This window comes from Syngnathoides biaculeatus, chromosome 11, assembly GCF_019802595.1.
Source record: "Syngnathoides biaculeatus isolate LvHL_M chromosome 11, ASM1980259v1, whole genome shotgun sequence".
Taxonomy (NCBI): domain Eukaryota; kingdom Metazoa; phylum Chordata; class Actinopteri; order Syngnathiformes; family Syngnathidae; genus Syngnathoides; species Syngnathoides biaculeatus.
In genome coordinates this window covers 19,568,550-19,593,173 of record NC_084650.1, presented here as the reverse complement: position 1 = coordinate 19,593,173, position 24,624 = coordinate 19,568,550, and the positions used below count along the sequence as shown (strand labels likewise).

The 24,624-nt window shown below is 44.0% G+C and overlaps 1 protein-coding gene across 2 annotated transcripts in view; it reads left to right on the top strand.

The window, feature by feature from the left end:
• gpc3 (glypican 3) overlaps nucleotides 1-24,624 on the top strand; it is a 122,198-nt gene that overhangs the window by 78,346 nt on the left and 19,228 nt on the right. For both annotated transcript variants that reach the window (XM_061835941.1, XM_061835940.1), the window contains 2 exons: nucleotides 4,121-4,232; nucleotides 24,324-24,510. In XM_061835941.1, coding sequence (XP_061691925.1) covers nucleotides 4,121-4,232; nucleotides 24,324-24,510 — 299 coding nt within the window. The remainder of the gene's footprint in view (nucleotides 1-4,120; nucleotides 4,233-24,323; nucleotides 24,511-24,624) is intronic.

Here is a 24,624-nt window from a genome sequence, read left to right as displayed (position 1 = left end):
AATGCCTTGTTTTGTGGTCTTCCAAAAATTATGTCGACTTTACAATTACCGCAGGATTTGGCAGGAAGTGGGAGAACATTACACTGATTTTAAAATTGCTGCATTGGCCCCCCGTGTGTTACAGGATACGTTTTAAGATTATTTTCGAAATGTTTTAGCCGTCTTGGGGCTGCTCGTTTGTCAGCGCTCATTTTACCCTCTGACCCCATGCAAGCGCTGAGGTCCTCCAGCTATGTTTTTTTTTTTTTTTAAAGTCATCACTAAATTTAGGACATTCACCGCCAGTGAGGCAATGTTCCATTTTCTTCCCTCATGATTCTATTTATTAAGTTATGGATTAAACACATTCTTTGTTATACGATGGTGGGGAAAGCCCTAAATGTTCACCACGTGGACCAAGCAAAGTTCTTCAAAGTATTTAAATTATATCACATGATGAATTAAATACAATATCTATCTATCTATCTATCTATCTATCTATCTATCTATCTATCTATCTATCTATCTATCTATCTATCTATCTATCTATCTATCTATCTATCTATCTATCTATCTATCTATCTATCTATCTATCTATCTATCTATCTATCTATCTATCTATCTATCTATCTCTATCTATCTATCTATCTATCTATCATCCATCCCCACAAAATTCCACTGCCATCGCTGTATTTCACAGTTGAGATGGTGTTCTTCGGCCTCCAAATGCTTATTATGGCAAAAACGGTTCAGTTTTAGTTTTGTCAGCCCACAAGACTCTCGCTCAAATAATTAATAACGTTGTCCCTGTGTGCATTTGCAAACTCTAATCTTGATTTTTAAAAATGATTTTGGAGGGCTTGATCAGTTGGAAAGCGTTGGCCTCACAGTTATGAGGTGGCGGGTTCAACCCCGGACCCGTCTGCGTGGAGTTTGCATGTTCTCCGGATGCCCTTCCTGACATGCAACATTAATCGGACACTCTAAATTGCCCGTAGGTGTGATTGTGAGTGCGGCTGTTTGTCTCGATGTGCCCTGCTCTTGGCTGGCAACCAGTTCAGGGTGTACCCTGCCTCCTGCCCATTGACAGCTGGGATAGGCTACAGCACTCCACGTGACCCTTGTGAGGATAAGCAGCTAAGAAAATGGATAGATGGATTTTTGAGTAATGGTTTCTTCCTTGCAAATTAGCCTTTCAGCTCATGTCAGCATAGTACTCATCTCACTGTGGATAATAATACACACGTACCAGCTTCTGCAAGCATCTCCACAAGGTGTTTTGTTTTTTGGACCTTGGGACACAGAACCTGTCTCCTTCCTACTGTGAGTGGTAGGATGATTGGACATCCGCATGGTGTGTATTAGAATATAATTGTTTGAATTGATACCTCCAGGTATCTGGAAATTGCACCTAAGGATGAACCAGACTTATACAAGTCCACATTTCCCTTGGTGATCTCTTAACTGATTTTTTTTTTTTTCTTGTGAAATTACAAAGCGAAGCAATATGTGCCTTCAAATTCATCAATCTGTGTTTCTCTAATTAACTCAAATGATCAGAAGCGTCATCTTTTTTGTCTTCAAACGGTTTAAAAGCATAGTAATTTTACTGTATGAAAACTTCCGACTTTTGGGAAATAGCCCTATCAAATGGTTTAGTTTTGGCGAAATGATCTGATCAAAGTATAACGCTGGAACATTTAGATACAGAAAATACATTCAAATCATATAATAAATATTACATCAGGTAACAAAAAATGCACGAGCCTTCGTCTTTCAAAGCTCTTTTAATCCACCCTCCTCAACTCACATCTTCTCTGATCCCATGCGAAATGGATCCCACATCTTTTTCCATTATTTATGTGATAATTACCAGTGGGAAGGGTGGAAGATCGTGCTTAATAAGAAGAATAAATAATTCGGGGGGAAAAAAACTCATTTGAATTTAATGAAAGGTCAAAATTAGAAATAAAAGTCTGATTAATGGCGAAGAGAGTGTGTGTGTGTGTGGTTGCGGGGCTGTGTGTGTTCATCAAGGCAGGCAGTACCCGGGCCATTTTCTTATTAATGAGACGAGCAGATGTACTACAAGCCAGGTCTCGGTGTATGGTAAATGTCCACGAGCGATACAACTGTTGCAGTTCCAGCTCCCGAGTATAGAGCTCGTGCAACTACGTCACTGAAGTCACGTGACTGGCCATATTGATGTTCAAGCAAAGCATTCTTCAATACTAAGACTGTTGGAGACGGCACGAAAATATGTCTTATAGCGCGACGGTCAGAATTTTGTCCGATACCGATAAACATTTAGAAGGTGGAAAAATGAGAGACACTTAGGATAGAGGACCCATATTCAATGCCGAAGTCCATGTTTTCGCCGATAAGAAAGTGCACTGTTCACCCGCTTCCGCTCGTCTTGGATAACTGGATCTACACATGTATCTGTTGGGTAAGTCGTTGAGATTTACACAAAAGAGTTTCAAAGCGTAGAAAAGTCTGGACGCATACAAATACTTCGTTGCTGGATCTGTTCTCAATCAAGAATAAATCCCACATGGTGATGGAGCCACTCAGTTTTTCAATACAAATACCAATATTTAAATAAATGACCCCTGGTTTTACACAAACTCGCATTCATTAACTATGACTGAGGAAAAAAAAAAAAAAAGACAGTGAGTCGTCTCCTCCGTACACGAAAGCGTGTTGCAGCTACACGTTAAACTTAGGTAAACTTCTCCGTGACAGACTTTTTTTTTTTTAATATGCATTGTTCTCAAATGAGTGCAATTTGTATTTTAAAAAAGAAAAGAAACCGCTGGGATAGGCTTCAGACCCCGTACACGGAAGCGCGTTGCGGCCACACATTAACCATGTAAACATCACTGTGACCGACAGTTTTTCTTTTTTAAAATACGCATTGGACTCATTTGAGAACAATGCATATTTTAAAAAAAAGTCTGTAGGGGAGAGGTTTACCGAAGTTTAATGTGTGGCCGCAACACACTTCCGTGTATGTTGGAGAAGACTCCCTGTCTTTTTGGGTTTTTTTTAAACGCATTGTTCTTAAATGAGCCAATTTGCCATTATAAACACTTCTTGAGAATTTGAGATTAAGAAGAATAATTTCTACCTGAAATGAACTCATGGCTACACAGTCGTGTGTATTTGGTTGGGCACCATCCATCACATTTAAATGCCAAAATCCATCGATATTTTCTGTTTTTTTTCAGCTGATATTCCATACAATGACCTCTTTGAATATCTGTCTGGTCTGTTGTCACAACCAACAGCACAACAAGTCTCGGGCATTGGGAATATTCTCCTCCGATTCAATGTCCCCCACACTGTCGAGCAGCTCTTTTTGACCGGCAATATGGCACCGTGAAAATGGTGACATCACGTGCGTGAGCTCTATTGCTTGTACTCTGTCATTCCTCCAACATCGGAACTTTACTCTCATCTATGTTGTGCTATGTTAAGGGCATGCTTTAAAAGGGTTAAGAAAAGCGCCAGATAAAACACACAATTTGATAAAAATAATTCAGGAAATTTATCACACAAATCTTACATACCATGTTTGGGGGGGAGGGGGGGGCAACAATTTTCGCAAGGTGTGTGCTTCCAGCTTTTAAGGTTCCACTGTACAGTACAGTGAGATACTTAAACACCCCCGTGGACTATTTAAGTTAATGTTATTGTGTAACTGAACTAAATATGTAAGGTAACGCTCCTTGGTTGTAAATTTACATGACCTCTGCCCCCTCATGTAAAACGAAACATAAGTGGGTGTAATTTACATTATTGCCGCCAGATGGCACAAACGCACTAGTATTTGTTACGTCACCAGTGACTGACGACCACCGAATGGATCTCGTTTCTCCTTTTAGTTGATAATGGTTTATATTTGTCTTTGATGATAGCAGCTTTTTTTAGTGTGTGCTCTCAAAGTATTCTACTAATCTTGGTTACAAACATAATTGACTCCTGGTCTCATTTGCATGATTTTGAAAATCTTTTCACGGCTGTTTCTTCGGATTTGACGTAATCATATTGATGAGCACCAGCAAAGTGGACTATTGTGCCAGATATCCTCAATCTTTTGATTCATTTCCATAATGCATCGCTCTCGCTGCCTTGTCAGGTTTTCGGGGCCCAATCTGAAGCGGTCGCACTCGGGTTCTGAGTCCCGAAGCAACAAGCCCCTTGAGCCCGTCATAAGTCAGATGATTGACAAACTCAAGCACATCAACCAGGTGAGCACTACGTTTTGTTTTTTTAATATATAAAGTGCAAATTTGTGTCTTTTGTGTGTCTACCTATGAGTCAATGTGATCACACGGGTGTTGTGTGAGGTCAGCAGAGGACAAGCCAACATTTGCTGATTGTGTAAGTGTTAGTGGCGAGAACTTGCAAAATAAAAACAACAACATTTGTGTCTCCACCGAGACACGCATTTCACAACAGCGCGACCAGCGTAGGACACTTGCAACGGTGATGGAGCTTGTTTTGACGTTCCAAAATTATTTGCGACACCCACTGTAAGCACCGGGTGTTATCAGGGCCCGGGGACTTGTTTTTCCATACACTCATCGCCATGGAAACCAGCTTTCGGAGCGCAGACGGCGGGAACCAGAAATGCTCACACCTAAGCTCAAAGTTAGCAGGCAGATGTATCGTGAAACGGCTCTGGGCAAATTTCCCGCTTCCTGGTGGTAGAACGTGTAGCTGTCAACTTGTTGAATTACAAACAGTCCACCCCCTCCTCCCCCAAACACAGACACATTTGCCTAAAGTGTTTCTCGCCGTGTGTATGTGGCGCAGGCCTGTCTTGGTGGATTACAACGCTTCAGTCGGCTTTAAACAACCTGAAAGCTCCAAAGAGCAGCTGCTGACCCTCTCAGCTCCTCTGACAAGCGGAGACTCTCAAGAAAAAATACAGAGGCTTGCGGTTTCCGACTGTCATTTTTTTTTTTTTCCAACATTACTTCATGCCGGAGAGTCAGGCTTCATCATAGCTAGAAGTTGGTCCTCTCCCTTTCTTTTTCTTTCTTTTTTTCTTTTTTAAATTTAACAACTCCAACTCGTGACTCAATTTGACTCCATGATCCCAATTATGGTTTATTCTTAACAGACTTGGGAAGATTACTTTGGAAATGGAGTTGGCTACAGTTTCAAGCTACTCTCTTGAAAATGAAATCTTAGTTTAACTAATTCGATTTTTTTTTTTTATGTGCCCAACGACTGGCTGGCGACCAGTCCAAGGCGTGCTCCGCCTCACGCCCAAAGTTAGCCAGGATAACATTTCGTTTGTTTAATCAGGTAATGCTAATGAGAACGTGGTTCTAATTCATGGCATTTGGTTTTTGCTGAGATCCATCCCTTTTCTTAGCCACTTATCCCCACAAGGGTCATGGGGAGTGCTGGAACCTATCCCAGGGCAGGAGGGGGTACAACCTGATCTGGTTTCCAGCCGATCGCAGAGGACATGGAGACAGACAACAATTGCACTCACAATCACACCTAGGGGCAATTTAGAGTGTCCAATTAATCTTGCATGTTTTTGGGATGTGGGAGGAGACCGGAGTGCCCGGAGGAAAAACACGCAGGCACGGGGAGAACATGCAAACTCCACACAGGCGGATATGGGATCGAACCCGGGACCTCAGAACTGTGAGGCCAAAGCTTTACCAGCTGAGCCCTTTTGCTAAGATGACAAAGCTTATTATGTAGCAGATGTGAGTGTGTATGCGTGTGTACCCACACACATTTATTATATTGTTTTATGCTGTATTGTTTGATTCTTTTTATTTTTTAAATAGATGACAGATATTTAAACACACCTTTAAGCTCACATATCCGCACGAACGTTCCTTGAATTTAAAACGCTGGAAGAACATCTGACAAAAGCCTGATTGCGGAATTCATGTGCAGTAAAACATTTACGAGGCAGCTGTCAGGGCAAATATTTTCGGCAGCAAATGATCATTTTAGTGGGGCGCACAAAACAACAGAAACACCTTGCAAAGTACAGTATTGCGATCCATTTCAATAGTCTGGCAAGTAAGAGGGAAGTTTTTAATGTCCAAAGTATGCTATACTTCCCAACCTCTTTATTACTACCCTGTTGCAATTAGCCTGCTTTCAGGGGCGTCTCCTGTCTCGTGCTCACGGGCCACTCCCCTCCTCACCCTGCTCTACTGCAGGGTCGTCTCGAGTACGCCTTTGCGTTACCATGATGACGACCGGGGGCTAAGCTAATGGGTGGCTAACGTTCAGCTGATCCACCGTAAAGACAGTAAAAAGCATCGACAGTGTTTTTGCCCGTTAAGGCCATGAGATGGCGAATTCACATTCTCAATTGGTGTGCTGATTTAGACCACAGGTGTCAAACTCAAGACCCGGGGGCCAGATCCGGCCCACCGCATGATTTTTATGTGACCCGCGAAGCCAAATCATGTATGTCAACTTCCGTGATTTTTGTTCATATCTGTCTCAAAATTTCAAATTGTCATATCATAAATGATGGAAGGGAGGTATTGCAAGTGTTTCCAAACATCAACAATAGTTTAAAAAACCCATTACCCTTGATTTCTGATTCCAATAATAATTCATGAATTTCACGTGTCAATATGATGAGACGATATACGATTTTTGTGATTTCACAGTCATAACGGTCCTCTGAGAGAAGCCAGAACTACGATGTGGCCCGCGACCAAAATGAGTTTGACACCCCTGATTTAGACGTTCTAATACATGCAGTTCCAAAATATAATATTTGGTTGTGTACGTTCACACTTGGTGCGTATCCAGGCAGTCTAGAGACAATTATTTGTACACAGGCAATTTAAAGTCAATTTTCCAGCGTATGTCCTCTTTAAATAAGATGGGCAAAAGCAATACCAGGAATGAATTGGCTATGTCAAATGAAATAATAATAATTAAAAAAAATGTTTTAATCTGCATAAGAAATGTTCACCACTCCTGATCCTTGAGAATTGCGGTTGGTTTAAAAAAAAAATAAAAAAACTCTCTGGACAGACTGCTAATTAATCAATACAAACATGTTCAAGAAAGGAGGTAAAGCTGTAAACATGCTTTATTATCCTAGGAAATGTTTATTGAAAATACGGAGCATTTCATCAGCCAAGCTGCTCCGAGTCTGCGTGTTGTAAACATCCTCTGGAGAAAGTGGCCTTGTTTAGTTAAAAGCAGTTTTACAAGATCTCCGCCTCCCCTTACTCGTTCGGATGGTGCAGGTCTAAGAGGAAATGGTGGAAATAAGCATATGATAGGAGAAGAAGAAGAAGGCGCCGACGCACAAGTTATGACTTTTGTCTGCCCCTGTTTATGCAGCGTGTACAGTGAAGAAAATAAGTATTTGAACACCTTGCTATATGCAGCGTGATGAATGTGTTTCACCTTCAAGACACGGGTGAATTGGCGTGAATGACAAAGTCAATCATAGGCCATTTTTACGCTGTACTCCATTTAAACTGGTGTGTCACAAGTGTTATAGTTTCAATATGAATCTGCCCGTGTGGGCCATTGGCGAGTGCGCGTTCACACAACATGAAGATGATTACATGTGCGGTGACATCAACCCATCATCCCTCATTGCCGTTTGTTAACGCCTCATTCCAAGTGACGCATTCGAGGCGGTGGGGTTTTCACAGTTTATCATGCCGCTATTGGGAAGTGGACACTTTGTAGCCTCCCGAGCCGAAAAATGAACGAAACTGGGATTTCTTTTATACGGACAACAACATTGTTAAAATAATCTATTTACGATAAATGCGCCTGCAAAAATGGCAGCATGATGTTAAGTCAGTGTCGTTTTGTTGAGAAACACAATTCACATATGCAACATCTGCTAATCCTCCTCTGTCTTATCTCTATATATGAAATGTTTGCGATGTGGATTGCATGTCGTGTATGTATCTAAGCAAAGGGACACTCCTGGACAGAAGTGCAGACTATATACCGAAATTTCCGGCCTACAAGCCGTGACTTTTTTCAGACGCTTTCAACCTTGCGGTTTATGCGGTGATGCGGCTTAGCGTGCCGCGCTGCCGCAAAATAGCTTCCATCGATCTCCTACACGGCGAGTCAAAACGCGTTGCGGTACGCGAGCACAATGTGATACGCACAAACAATACAGTCAGTACCACCTCACCGGACATACCTAATAGTAAGATGACAAGGCAAGACGCGTGCCCCAGAGCCATGCACAAAACTGTCGGAGATATCCAGCCATCGATCGAGCAGTACATTCATCGGCCGTCCGTCGATGTAGAGGACTACAGGCGCGGCCTCTCTGCGAACCATGGAACCGCCGTAGCCAACGGGATCTTCAGCTACAAACCCAACATCGTTTTGGGCGGCGACCCGCCTCCAGTAGCCGAACCCGAAAGACAACCCCCGCGGCCTGTGAGATTGACGCTCTCGCAACTCCCTTCGGGCTGATGTCACAAGCTCAACAACTATCAGCATCAACTCGACAGCTACATCGTCAATAAATGCCCATTGTGTGACGTCGCTCCCCCACGATACGCGTCATCTTTTCAAATGTGCTCAAAAACCAACCACGCTGACGGTGGAACACCTGTGGAGCGCCCCGGCCGATGTGGCTCACTTTCTGGACCTTGATATGGAATAACGACCGTCATACTTGGCTACAACCACAACAGCGCGACACGCTAATGTGCTAGCATTAAACTCTTTCTGAGTACCGAGGCTTACAACCAGGTTACCGTACATCCATACATACTTAAGTACAAATACAAGAATACTTTTGTTTTCGCAAACGGTTCGCATTTACAGACAAATGTCGTAGTGGTAGGTGATTTGGAGGAACACCATAGACTGGTCGGCAGACAATGACATTGCACACGTAGACATAAAAATGACATAAACACTTACATTCCCATCCATGGACGATTTGGAGTCTGCATTCAACCTAACCTTCTTGTTTTTGAAATGTGTGAGGAAGCCAGTGTACCCGGGGGAAAAAACCTACACAGGGAACATTGCGGAACATCCAAACTCACACATTCCAACCCTCGGCCGTGAATCACTTTTCCCACAGCATGTAAATAAACTGGCAAAATACCCCTATTTTGTTTGTGTATGTATACATTTTCAATTGTCAGACTACACTTGGAATGTGGACTCATTTTTTTTTCATCCTCCACTCCAAGCGCCGCGTGACAAAAACCGTGAGAAATGCAACTCCGCGGCGGAAACGTGTTATTTCTCACGTTGTCAGCATTGATCCGAGAATTTACAGTCACCGAGGCTATCTGGAAGGGGGACCCAAAAGAAAACACCGACAGTAAAAATACAAATATGAGGTGGATCCGTTTTTCTCACGCTTAGCCGCTGATATCACAGCTGAGCCGCATCCAAGCTTTGCGTGATCTGCTAACAATAAATGACAGAGGGACCTCACAAATTCTTTTCGCGACACAACACTTTGAGGAGCCCTGGCACGTTTTTTTTTGTCGCCGTGTGAGGTCCTGTCTGTGCGGCGTTGGAGCGTGTCAGAACTGACACAAGTGGACATCAACGCAACGCCTGCCACGGTGCCAACGCGCCGCAGCTGCTCGCGACGCGTCGGTTTGCGAAAGGCGGCCCGCGTGGAGATGTGGGCCTTCAAGTGAGAACATATTATTTTGATGATGTGTTCTTGTTATGCAGAGATGAGCTTGTTTTGCTCCACATCTGTTGAACTTCCCAGAGTGTCGGGTTTCTGCTCCGAACAACTAATCTCGCAGGAGATGGTTGAGCTAGTGGCAAAATAGAGCAATTATGTGATTGGTCTTTGATTACGGAGCCTTTCCCCACTCATTTGTCGGATGAATTTGCAATTTCGAGGGTCAGACCTCCTGGGACTTATTCTGACGAGCTCGACTTGGCAACGTGACACCCTTTGGAGGGAGATACCGGCAACACAATGGGCATGAAAGACGTCTTTGTACCGGCGCTATTTTGGCAACATTAACTTAATTCATCACAAACTGTTCAAATTGCTCTCTCATTAGCAGATTAACCCATCTTTGAGTCCCGCGTTAAAGTTTTACAAGTTGGAGCGTTCTTTATCTCCGCTGGCTCATTGGCCCTCTTTCCAACACTCCAGCTGTGCTGACTTGTGTGTGACAGACTCCAGCTCTGTCGCCCTTTCCCTCCCGCCCTCCGCCGCCTCGTCCTTCCATCTAAAGCCCCCAGATCCCCCCCCCTCTCCCCCCCCACCCCTTTTCCAGCTTCCCAGGCTAATTGAAGCCAGGACCTGGGAAAATCCTGCAGGTACAACAGGAATCCAGGGTGGAAAACAAACCAGATCCCGAGTGCCCAAAATTCCATCACACAATCTCACTTCCTCGGAGGCACCAGAGCCCGACCAGTGGATGCGTGACACCTAATGCAAACTCATTTAGTATAAACACACAAATGTGCACATTCTCAACATGGATGTGTACTGTACTATGTGCACTTTTTTTTGGGCACAAATATGCTTCCATGTTTATCATCAATACTGTGACTTCTCACCAGATGGCTTGAATATAAGACGGTGCTTCAAATAGTTTTTGAATGATGTGATGTAGGGCAGCTGGTAAGGCGTTGGCCTCACAGTTCTGAGGTCCCGGGTTCGATCCCGGCCCCCCGCCTGTGAGGAGTTTACATGTTCTCCCTGTGCCTGCGTGGGTTTCCTCCAGGCACTACAGTTTCCTCCCACATACCAAAAACTTGCAACATTAATTGGACACTCTAAATTGCCCCTAGGTGTGAATGTGAGTGCGACTGTTTGCCTCTATGTGCCCTGCAATTGGCTGGCAACCGGTTCAGGGTGTGCCCCGCCTCCTGCCCGTTGACAGCTGGGATAGGCTCCAGAACTCCCTGCGACCCATGTGAGGATAAGCGGCAAAAGAAAACGGATGGATGGATGATGTGATGTACACATTGCTTGTTCCTGCTATTATTACACGGGAAAAAAGAGCCAGTTAGTGCCAGAATTTGTTGACCTCATCCTAGACTTTTTGACAACATGGGTGTCAGACATATCCTGCTGTTTTGTAAATGTACATTTGCTCACCTAGCCTATTCCTCAATTCAAAGCGGCAGACTCCTGTTTGATGTTATTTACTAACCGTTATTTAACATAACCCCACCCCCCACCCCACCCCACCCCACCTCCGGCCCTTCGTCGTCTGACCCTCGTAGGTTTTATGTGAGTGAAGTACAACTAGGAAGGAGAGCTAGTTATTCTGCTATATTAGGGAGTGGGTGATAAGCCATGAGGGGGGGGGTTCTTAAATGAAGTGCGACACCTGGTGTAAACCTCTGAGGAGCTGGGGGGCCGTGGAGTGGGGCGGGGGCATTTATACAGTCGTTTCCCTCGTCAAAGCGCCACACGCGTGTTATCCTTTCAGGTGGCTTTGGGCTTCATGCTAGGTTTAGGATTGGAGGCGTGATGTGGAGTTATGGTTCTTTAACTTTAGGAATCTAACGACCAGATAACCTCCCACTGCCCCCAGATGTCCCCCCACCCCACCACCACCCCATGCTCCCACAGCAGCCCTCTCCCCTGCTGGCTGGGAGGTCAGACGGAGCATGTGAGGGCCCTTTTCCTCCCAATTAGTCTGTCTGCTAATGAGGCCCAACCATCCCGTCTTCCACTGGCAGCCATTTCTCCTTCTACTTCCATATAGTTGAACACCCCCCCCCCCCACTTCAAGCCTTGAGGCTCAAGTCAGGGTCACCTCTGTACCCACACCACGGCCACCCCATTGCACCGGGTGTAATTATGACACGGCGGGGTTATAAGGGTCCTGCCTACGCTGAGGAAAAAAAAAGATACTTTGACTAACTTTCGAAAATTGCTCTCATTTATGGCTAATTTGATGAGATTGTCTCAAATTGTATTTAGGAATGAGTTGAAAACTTGAATTTTGTTTTGATCGCGATCAAAGCAATTTGTGATGCCTATCAAAAAATTTGCATGAGAACAAAGTAGAAATATGATTTGTTTTCAGAACCAAAAACAATTTCAACTGTTTCTTTCAGTCCTTGTACTCTATTTTTTCCTTTGTTTATCTTCCCTTGGTGCCTTTCTTCCCTCCTCAGCATCCTTTTTGTCCTTCTTTTACAATCTCTATCACTTCCTTTCTCGCTTCTTATTGGATTCTAACCCAGAACCCAAAACTGTCAGGCAGATTCGGTAAACAATTGTCCACTGTGCTGTCAAAGTACAATATCTAAATAGAATAATTGCTATATTACCTTGACCTCCAGTTCAAAGATCATGAGGATATGTTTGGTAGATTTCTAATTATTTCTTAAGATCTACATTCCATCCCATTTTCCAAGCCGCTTATCCTCACAAAGGTCGCAGGAGTGCTGCAGCCTATCCCAGCTAACTACGGGCAGGAGGCGGTGTACACCCTGAACCGGTTGAAGATGTGCCAACAGTGGTGAGCGGGATGAGTTTTTGTTTCATTTTTGTCACTGTGCGACACAAGGCTGGCACCCGCCTCACCAGGATTTTCTATTTTGGATTTTGGATCATCATTACCCATTTCTTGCTTGTTATTAGTTTGCCAGGAAGCAGATGAAGATATGAACCGCTGAATTCTTCCTGCTGAAGGTTCTGACATCCTGAGCTTGTTGTCACTGGGCGCAGTCACATGCTCCTGAGTAACAGGATCCCTCCCCCCGCAAAGAGGTCAGGGGTCATACTTCCTGTTTCCTGTCTACGCTAGGTCATCAGAGGGTCTTCATGCGAGGGTCAGAGACCTCCTCCGCCTTTTGTTTGGGGCAGGCACGGCAAAGTAGAGGCTCCTCTCTGGACCTGTCAGAGTGTTTGCACTCCCCTAACTTTTTTCGTCTCCCCTCGAGGGCCCTCGCTTTTCATCTCAACTGACCCCCCCCCCCAACCCCTCTTGCCCCTCCTCAGGTTGTGACAGTGCTTGTCTGTGTGTTCGTCTGCCATGGGTGGACTGGGACAAAAAAAAACGACGACCACTGGGATTTTTGCCGTGGATTGCCCGCTTATGATTAGCACCCGTTAATGTATATAATATTTGCCGTGCTTACTATCACACGATCCATACAAAATGCCATTGTGCTTGCTAAAAATCTTTTTTTTTTTTTGTTCAATTGATTTTTTTCATCCTTTGTATTGAATTCACATCGAGTACATATTTTCTTGTTAATGGATCTTTATTAGAGCAGCTCAGGCTTCAGGTTAGAAGGTGCTCCCTCTTTTTTTTTTTTTGTATAAGCGATGACATGAATTTGTATCAGGTTAAAACCTGGGCTGATTTATGAGCTCATGTAAAACAATGATGTCCCTGCTCACAGCTGACTTCCATCCTGTCCAATCAAAGCGGCTCCTCTCATTCCCTTTAAATGCGGTGTACTCACAAACTGGCATGGAGACAGCTCTGACCATAGCATTACGTGTATTGTCACTTCTCTTTGCCTGAGTGGCAACAGACAACAATTCCCTTTTCCCAACCATGATCATTCATTTGAACTCCTCAACGTAATCTCGTTCTTCTTCTTTTTCTTTCATCTTGTCCCGTTTGGGGTCATCACAGCGTGTCATCTTTTCCATCTAAGCCTATCTCGTCCTCCCTCACAACATCCATCCACCTTTTTTTTGGTCTTCCTCTCGCTCGCTCTTTTGCCTGGCACCTCCATCCTCGGCACCCATCTACCAACATAGTCACCCTCTCGCCTCTGGACATGTCCAAACCATCGAAGTCTGCTCTCTCGAATCTTGTCTCCAAAACATCCAACTTTGGCTCTCCCTCTAAGGAACTCATTTCTATTCTTATCCAACCTGCTGACTCCAAGCGAGAACCTCAACATCATCATTTCTGCCACCCTGTTGTCTCTTAGGAGCCACCGTCTCTAATTCGTACATCATGGCCGGCCTCACGACTGTATAAACTTTATCAAATATGTCTCATTGATGTTATCGCTTTGTGTGTGCTGACTTCCCTTAATAAAATGACATATGACAGCGACATACTGTCAAGTTGTTTCTTAGACTCCATTTAGACTGGCATTAGACGGAACTTTGACCTGCATCTAGAAACAGCAGCCTCAAAATATGTGATCATAACATGTTTTCATGGATATAGAATCTGTTTTTAACCCTCCTTTATGTGGACGTAGATTGTTTTGACCGACTTGGCATGGAAAAAATTAATTTTTCACAATATCGGTGTGTGTATATATGGACACAGGAACTGTGTCTATAACGGGAACCGCGAACGGGGCTCTGTACCAGCTTAACACAATGTGGGACCTTAACACACGTATCTCTTACCTGTTCTAAATGAAGAAGATTTTACATCATGCATGACTCTTATAAGGAACAGTTCTGATAAACAGAAATGTCTCCTGTTCTTTGTTCTTGTTGCTATGTTGTTCCCAGTTCTTTGTTCTGAATGTCGTACCAAGGCAGCACCGACTGCTGGAGAAAAATTCCTTGTGTGTTTTTACACACTTGGCCAATAAAGCTGATTCTGTTATATGAAATAGCTTCAGTCAAAGGCCCATCCCTAATATATATAGGATCTCTATTGGGAATCCATAATCTATTATTTTAGCCAACTGAACGTCTGCCCCCCCCCCGGGAGTGATCATGGGATCGTCATGCAGTGACCATCTGCTGGAAACGGAGGGTTTCTTAGCAACATGTGATTCTGGGAACCACCGGTGATAACGTGCAAAGGAGACGAGCAGAAGGACAAAAAAGAGATTGTCCGAGGAATGTAATCTGATTTCGCATCCAGCGCCCCGGAGAGGATCGGGACGCTTTAAAGCCTTCAACCTGATGCAGACAATCAGACACAGTCACAGAAATGAGTCAGGGTTTCGTTAGGATTACCTCAGAATAGTTGAAAAAGATTGTTATACGAGATCAATTTCATAAAGGGCACGACGATTACGGCTTCGACTGAGGTGATTCTGGCAAATAAATAAACACATATTGCATTTCAGTGTTTCAAACTGCGGCGTGACAACAAATGATGTCATTCGATAGTCCTAAAATATGTAAACAGTTCCGGAGTTCACTTTCCGAAGATAATTGAAACAAGAAACAAAAGGCGCTGCCAGCAAAGTATAAAATCCAGTCTTCCGTCTGGCGAGAGGAATCTGGAAATAAAGTTGTGGGCTTAGTCACAAAGGTGGAGCGGGTCCGCGCCCAGTTTAACGACCGCGGAGCTGCTTTTTCTTCTCCGTGTTTGTGTTACGACGGGAATTAACGTCAGGAAATTAATCTTGTCTGCGTTAACTGTCTGACAGTCTGAGGCAGGGCGACCATTGCGTGACTTACTGAGCCGTGGATTCGCTTAGAGGAGGACAGGGGTAGGGTGGGGGTCGGGGGTGGTTTAAGGGGCTGTCAGAGAGAAAAGAATGAGCGCACGTTTTTTTTTCCCCGCCATACATTTCACATTGGATAAAAAGTTGAGTAATGAGCCGGGAGCAGCAGGTGGGGCCGCAGCGGGCTGCAGTACGGCTTTCCGCGACTCTGAGTTTGGAAAGCTACTGCTGTCATAGTGTATGTACTGCGTGTACCTCTGTGTCTCCCTGCCTGCCTGGCTGGATTTGCCGTACTGTATATTCAAAGATTTCAGGTATAGAAAGTCAAATTCCTTTCCATCGCCTCTGTCAGCAGCGTTGAGAGCTACACACACACACACACACACACAAATCACAGTACCGAGTGTTTTATGTTCTAACGATATGGAATTATTTATTTTGTCAAGTCTTTTAATTTTGTTGCATTTTTTAAAAATGGGTACATAATGTGACAGTCACATGATGACTCACACATTTTTCCAGTCATATGATTGATTGAGCAGAGCGAAACTTGTTACAGCTTACTTTGACTTCACTGTACCGGTTCTGCACAATTATGTTGCGTGTTCTTCTTGTGTTTTAATGGTGATAGGACAGTGGCGGTATTAGGAGGTAGAAGAAGTCAGGGAAAGTCCCCAGTGAAGGCCCAGTGCACAACTCCCCACTTTATCCATCCACCCATTATCCAAGTCACTTATCCTCACAAGGGTCAAGGGAGAGCCGGAGCCTATCCCAGCTAGCGTCGGGCGGAAGGCGGACTACACGCTGAACTGGTCACCAGTCAGTCGCAGGGCAGATATCAATGCCATCACTGAGCGGGAATCGATCCCATGCTGCCTGCACCAAGGCACCAGGCGTGTGTACCACTACACCAGGAGTCGGGAACCTTTTCGACTGAGAGAGCCATAAAGGCCAAATATTTAAAAATGTAATTTCATGAGTCATACGGTATTTTAAAAACTAAGTACAGGTGTATTTGCGCATTTCTGTAGACCAACACTTTTAGAGTCCAATAAGTCTGAATTATTTTAAATTATTTTACACTGTTGCTCTCCAATGATGACAAAAGTACTTGTACTACAGCTAGCACTGCACAGTTTTGCCGATGGCTTTGGAGTTCATACGTCGTCAGATTAAGCTTCACCCAGGCGTTGAGACTTCCATCTGTTCATCGTAAACGTAGATACATTTGTTTTGTCATCATGCTGGTACAATTGCGAACAGTTATTGCCCACAAAGGCATGTCTTTATGAGAAGTTGTCAAAATGTTTATTGACAACGTTGAGTACGAATGCTTGGGCATACTCCCCATCTGTGAATTTAAACACAGAGCAGAACCTCTCCACAAAGGCTGTCCATTCTTGTTAAAAATGTCGGTATTTCGGCTCATATTTTTTTCTTTCAGCAACCTTTGTTAAAAGCGTTTCCATAATTAGTTGTTCCGACACGATCAGCGTTAGACCCTTCTGCACCTCTGGACATAGACTACCACGCAAAAACTACAGCAAGGCCAAACTGTCTCTACGTCATTTGTGTTGCCTCCCACACCTAAGTACGGCAATCCCACTAGGACAAACCTTCTCTGCATGACAGAAATCACATGTACAGTATGTCGTTATGAGGGCTTCGTGAGCCATATGCAACCACAAAAAGAGCCAGGTGTGGCTCACGAGCCATAGGTTGCCAACCCCTGCGCTACACCATCAGTGACTAACTCCACACTGGTATTTCATTTTATTTGGCTTTTGGTTTTAGAATGGTTGGTGGTGTCCCGTAAATGACCGGATAACAATCGAGGGTGTCCCACCACATGTTGAAAATATCTGTACAGAAAGCAGATATTTCCTGGGAGATTTCCTTAATTTCCATTTTGCTGTTTTCAGTTCTAGGTGGAACTGTTCATCAGCGTCTATGAACCTGGAAGTTGCCTGCTTGCACCTGAACAGATAAACTTTCATAGCATATTGTGAGATAACGCAGTTACTACCAATTACTTTCCTTCTCTCTCACTGTGTCTTTTGTACACCATCAAACAGGAGTTGATCTGTAACACGATCACCCCCTGATGGTCAGTATGACATCAGAAGAACACAGCGAAAGCATCGAAATCCTCGCTGTTTTAGTGTTGTGGATAAATACCGTACTTTCTCGGCCACTGTTCAGCTAACTCGAGGGGTGGGTGGGTGGGGGTTTAATCCTCACGCTGTGCCCATATGCCTAATAAAATGTCTGATGAGTGAGTAACGACGGCAGTTGAAAATATTTATGTGATGAGGTGTGCGCGCTGGCAGGTGGTAAGTTCCACATTGCTCTGTTTGCATAAACTCCACGCTCCACCAGGCCGCTCTTACTTTTGGTCTTCTCATTTTTCACCTTATTTTTTCTATAATTCCACGAACCATTTCGTCATCAGGGTGTTTTTAAGGTGCTTGTTTATCTTGGGAGCCTGCCAGTAACTGACCAATCGTTCTCAGACACCTTTATTTTCTTACGTTGGGCTGTTTTACGTGGAAAGTCAAATCATTTTTAACGGTTCCTGATGCTCCACTACCACGTCAAGAGACAGTCTTGTACTACGTTCCACAAATGTTTATTTATTACCAAGTGGAAGGCCCACACATTTTTTGGCACATCTTATCCAAATCACAGTTGTGGGAAACTGGAGCCAGTCATCTGATTGGCTGGGTAGAGCAAAATTTATTAAATAACTAACTAGCAGATTAAGATAATGAAAGAAAAACAAATCTATAGCAAACTGCACATATCCCAGATGAGTTTGGGCCAGCCAATCACTGGCCACATGGAGACAGAGAACCAATCACGCTGTCACTCAGTGGAAACTGAGCATAACGCTGCATGAACATAAATCAGCCAATTGTACCACTACACCATCCGTAACTCCTGAAGTTTAAAAAGAAAACATACTGCACAACAAAGTAAATGTTTAGTTAACTGTGGGTGGTTATATTTAAGTTAGCCAGTGGGGACTTCCCACGGGTGCCATTCATTTACACTTTTGTTGCAGTTTACAGTCGCTTGTCGAGTTTTTGGCGCAGACGAGCTCTCTCTTGTTGTCGTGGTAATGAAACCCGGACTTGCCATTGGCCCCAGCAGCATATGGGGCGGGGTGACGGCTGGCTCACTTGCATGAGGCAGGGGTGCACCCACAAACCGACCCAATTCTAGCGAGACAAGAAATGGGTGTGTAAGACTTCTGTCATCGACAAAAATAGACACGCTCAGACACCTGGGAACCAAATGATGATCATCTCTAAAATTTATACTAAAACGTAACAGAAAAAGACAATAAATGTAATTTAGTCCCAACAAAAAAAAGTCAATATTCTGATATTATGCTCATGAGTACAGTTTCACTTTCATACTCGTTTTCACCTACCATGCAATATACAATTTGACATTTTATAATGCAATTGTGTTTTTTAACCCCTTTATTTATGGAAAGTCTCAAAATAATCATGTGAAACCAAGACTTTTGTAAAGAAAAAAAAGATTTGAAAAAATCAACGTGAATCACAGTCGTCTCTTGGGGACCTCGGGCCCCAAGTTATGTAGATTAGATTTGTAGCCAAGATGTGTTGACACATTGATGGAAACTTTTTGAGCAGCAGATTTCGTCTGGGCCCAGTCATGAGTCTCTTGTCCAGACATGTCCTCTGCATTGAGAAGAACATAACACAGCTCTTGATGAGAAACCCCCTTTTTCGAGCACGTTCCGCCTCCGTTGCTCAACTGCTATCGGTCACTTGCAACAGCGCCCATTCGCTCTCTAGAAACCCACAAGATGATACGTTTCCCTTCCCTATTTTCTGCGCATCGTTCCGACTGACAAAACTCCGCCGGGGCGAGAGCAGGTTTATTTGTATCAGCGCGGGTCCGCCGTGGCTCCGCTGCAGCTGTTGTGTCCAGCCGTGACCCCGCACGGAGTTCATGTCCTGTGTGGGAGGCAATGACAGCCTCGTGGTTTCTGTGTTTGTGTCTGGGCTGGCTTGCATTAAGCACAATTCCACACGACTTTGTGTGCAGCCTCTGTAAAGTGAGCATTTCCTTGGTGTGATTTGTACTAGCGGGAGATAAAACCGCAGCCTGTTGGAGGCCCAAAGCTGTGTTAAATGCCGGTTGCCAGCGCTTTATGAAAAAAAAAATATAAGTCTTAATGGGAAACATACAGAGTATTTCTCAATCTCTCTATCTCTCTCCATCCTCTCTTTTGCATTGGGTTTTTGTCTTGTTTAATTCCATAGTGAAGATATTTGAGGTTTCTCCATCTTGTGGTTAATCTGGAGACTCTTTTCAGACCGCAGTTCGAGCCATTCCAAAAGAGCCGCGTCACTTGTGACACAAACATACAATCCAGCCCTCCCTGCTCGCACTGCCAAGGCAGACTGAGGCAGCCAGCCAGGGGGGTGGGGGTGGGGGGGGGGGGAGCCACCGCGCCCTGCCACAGAGGCCCACCTCCTCATGGAAAAGGGCATCGCGCAGGGCTAATGCTCACGTCGACCGCTGCTATAATTACGCTGCTCACTTCTTTTTATAATTCCTGAAGAAAAAAATCTTAATTCTCATCCACTGGTGTTTATATCTGGCCAGCGACTGACGTTACTCTCTTTGTGTAGGACTGAAACTAGAATAATGTTTTATTTTAAAAGGTTACTTCTGTGTTTTTCTGCCCACTTTCTGGCCACTTCATTAGGTGACGACTGCATGATTTAATGAGAATGAACGATTATGCCTTCACCAAGATGCTTGGTTTTGAGTGACACTTCCAGAAAAGTATCTTTGGATTCAATATTACAGTATTTAGATGGTCTTTGTGCAAACCTAATGATGTGGCCAGTCAGTGAGTATATTTTAAAATGGGAGTTTGAATGCTTGTGTCGCGGTGTGTATGCATGCATCCAGGCAATCAGTTACACACGATGGTGCTAACACAAACTACATACTAAAGAAATGTTAGTGTTCTCGTGTTTTTTAATGCTTTTTGTACCCCCCCACCCAAAATGTCCTGAAAACTGTTGTCGTCGTGCAGCTTTTCAAGAGCTTGTTGGCCTTAGATGGGCTGCAAGCCTCCCCCCTCCTCTCAAAGTCCAAATGGGTTGCTAGGGACTATGAGGAGGAATTTCTTCAAGTCAGTAAATCTATGGAGGATTCCGGCTAAGGTGGACAAACAGAGTTCGCTCTTAAAGAAGTCGGTTTAGTACATTTAAGACCCACTCATCACTGAGAGAATCTGTTCTCAAGTGACACCTGTCGTCTCACCTTTGTGTCATCCATTCTGCCTGTGGTAGCCAGTTTGTCCGTCCTAATGTTTGTGTTGCTAGCTTTTTAGAAATGTGTGCTACTTTATAGAGTTGTAGAAGTCGGAATGTGTCTCAATTCTGGAGTTGATGTCACTTATAAAGCCAAGATTTGTAAAGACAAGGCAGGGGAACAATCTTGCTTATACTCTGACTGATGCCATTGTTATTCTACTTTTATATTTCACCTTTCTCTCTCGCGCGCTTGCTTAAACTGTACGGAATGTCTCATTTCTAACGCCAATTATCTTATCTAGACAAAAATATATGTTCAGCTGTCTCATAAAATGCATATCCTGTTTGATATTTTTACCAAAAAATATAAATGTTTATGACTTAAAGTCCGCAAACTTTGACCTAGTTTCTCTGACCTGCAAAACGACTCATTTCGTGGGCGGACCGGAACGACGATAATCTTGGGAGTCTTTTGTATTCACGCCGAAGAAAAACCCATTAATTTCGAGAATTCCTCAGTGATTGTAAGCTAAAACCAATCCATAAAATTGATTTATTTTCATTTTATTATTATTATTAAAACTGTGCCAAACAAATATGAGCGTTCATCAGAGATGACACGCTGTGGCGACCCCTAACGGGACAAGCCGAAAGAAAGCAGCATTATATTAATATATTATTACTTATTTGTGAAAATATACCAACTTAGACTACGTTATCGGCTTCTGTGTGTTTTGGTGCAATAATAAGCATTTTACACGCAAATTAGTTGCCGCGGTTGTCGCGTACCAAATCACTAAATACACGGCATTTGCATAATTTCAAAACAAGACTGAAAACTTCATATATATACATTCAGGATATCGAAGCCTTTACTATTCATCAGTTTATGACTAACTAAACCAAACAAGAACTTCACAAAAGCTTACCAGTCGATATTTCCAACACGAGGCACATCCTCCACGAAGGCTCCGACTGCTGTGTCGGCTTCTTCGTGGCCAGCGACTTCGTCACAATTCGAATGTGTGTGCTGTCTAACTGGCTCAAATTGATAACCTTTAACACTTTCATAAAGCTCGTATTCCTCACCATCTTAGTGGGACCCTTCAGAATAATGTTCATCACTCAAATCATTGGAAAATTCATCGGCGTTCTCACAGTGTATATTCCTACGGGATCCATGTTGTTGTCACAACGTCCTACATCACACCCCTGATCGTCTGTTTCCGCTTCGTTTCCATCTTTTTCCGGCGAATCCAGCAATGTGCGATCATTTCTTGTAAATAATCAATAAATAATAAAAATAAAAGCGTTTCCTTTATAACAGATTTCAAATTCAGCATAAAAACTGTATAATATTAGCAAAAAGGTGCATTGCGGTCCTTCCATTCACTTTAAACACACACCAAAGTCCAATCACAGCTGACCGGAGACACGGCGCATATGAACTCAATTTTGTCCCAGAGAAAGCCCAAACAACGAAAACAACAGCACAGCATGGACGCTGACGTATGCAGATAGGAAGGAACTCAATAAAAAGCATACAAGGAGGCACAGCGGTGAGATGAAAGGAGGCCTGGCAAGGCAGGCAGTCGGAATTTAGCACATCTGTTAGCTTGGCAGCGCTCTCGATCATGTGTGATGTTTGGAGGGCGAAAGATGGTCAGAGAGTGACAGGCGAGGTCGTCTTTGCGCTCGCTCACGTTTTTCACCGGTAGGTACGAGAATGAACTCTCACCCACGACCCAAGAAAACACGTCTGTCGATATTGTATGGTAATGTTTCCTCTTCACGTGATTTGAATCACGGGATTACACACTCCAATAGACTTGCGCATTTCTGATTTCATTTCTGAGATGACTTTGCCAGTGCTCCGTTAAACACTTCCGTTGCGCTGCGTATCGCATGAGGAGCTTCTGGAAATTCCTTGGCAAGAATAAGCTTATTTTCAGCAAAAAGGACAACTTTTGCCAAGAATCTGTTGCAACGAATTAACAGATGTGAAGAATGAGAATCAACAGATCACGGCCGCAAGTTATTTAAAAACATTTCTCATCCATAAGTCTCATTTCATTCATGGTGTTCAGAAGAGCGACAGATCTGAAATATGAAACAAAACATGCGCTTGGAAACTCAGGCAAACATGCCTTTATAGACTTTGCTTTTCAAAGTCATGTTGGTACAAAAAAAGGGCCCTTTGCACACTGTTTCCCAAAAGTTAGCTAGCTCAGTAAACATCAAGATTCAGGGATAACAGAGGTCAGGTCCATCTCCATGTCCGCCTGTTGATTGATTAACTAACTGCAAATACTTTTTGTCCATCTGGCTTTCATCCCTCTTCTATGCCACGTGTCCTGATTTAGGGTTGTGATTCAAACTGGACCCTGTCCCAGCTGAGTACACCCTGGTCAGCAGCCATTCACAGGGCGTCTTTTTTTTCTCAGAGACCCAAAGTCCAATGGAGCAGTTTTTCATATAGTGGTATTTTATCCTTGTCGCACTAAGACGACCGCAAAAGAAAGTGGTTGCCAGTAATAACTAAATGATGTCCTCTACTGTTTCTTTTTTTCTCTTTTTATAAATTATATGGAACAGCCACAGACCTCTGAATGAAGCATTCGGACAAAAGTAAAAATACTGACATGGATAACAACGTCATCCACCGATCCATTTTCTTAGCCGCTTATCCTCACAAGGGTCATGGAGTGCTGGAACCTATCCCAGCTGTCAACAGGCAGGAGGCAGGGTACACTCTGAACTGGTTGCCAGCCAATCGCAGGGTACATTGAGACAAACAGCCGCACTCACAATCACACCTTGAGGCAATTTAGAGTGTCCAATTAATGTTGCATATGTTTTTGGGATGTGGGAGGAAACCGGAGTCCCCGACGAAAACCCACGCAGGCACGGGGAGAACATGCAAACTCCACACAGGCAGGTCTGAGATTGAACCCGGGACCTTAGAACTGTGAGGCCAACGCTTCACCAGCTGATCCACCGTGCAGCCCAATAAAAATATCAGTGTTTAGTCAATCTAATTAGACAGCACATACAGTAAAGGAGTAGTTAGCACATCTGCCTCACGCTCAAAAGGTTTTGTGGGTCTGCCTTCCTTTCTGGAGTTTACATGTGCTCCTTGTGTTTGCGTGGGTTTTCTCTCGGTCCTCTTTCTTCTTTTCACTTCCTAAAAACATGCAAGTGACCAGTCCAGGGCGTAGCTGTCTCTTGCTTGAAGTTATCTGGCATGGGCTTCGGGTCACCTCCCTCCCTGATCAGGACAAGCACGACAGAAAACTTGGGGATGGATTACAATTACAGTTTGCTGAATGCCAACGGTTGAGGGATTTATTTTGCTGATAGCAGCAGTGACGCAATTTGTGGAGGCGGTCATCCAGTGATTGAAGTGTTGGTAGACTGAATCCTGGGTCTTTGTTGTCAAAGTATCCTTGTCCAAAACACAGAACCCTAATTTTCTCCTTGTGGCTTGACAGCAAGAAGACAGCTGCTCATTGGTGTATGAATCTATGTGCGAATGAGCCATTGAATGAGCTTTGGGAACTGTGATTGTGGACTAAGTAATACATGAAACACAAACTAAAATCACAGCTCATTTTAGTCACTTCTTCAATTAGGTTAATGCGTTTTATTTTCTTTAAAGACAATGTACTGAAAGGTTTGAGCGCTTCCTGTTTCTCCCAACAGTTGCTGCGGCATGTAACGATATCCGAAAAGCGCTGGAGAGCCCGGACCCGTGCAGGTGGGGTAGATGGATGGAGCGATGAAGGCGAAGAGGGATTTCAGAGCGGCGACTGTGACGATGAGGACGAGTGCGCTGGCGTGTCCGGCTTGGGCCCGCCACCACGACGCAAACGGTTACGTGTCTTCGCAGGTTAGATGCATGCATTGATTCGTGACCCTTTTGTCAACTGTGTGGTGCCAACTCTACTCTATAAGTGCTAGAAATATTAGATACAATGGTGTACCTAACTGGTTCTACCTGGGT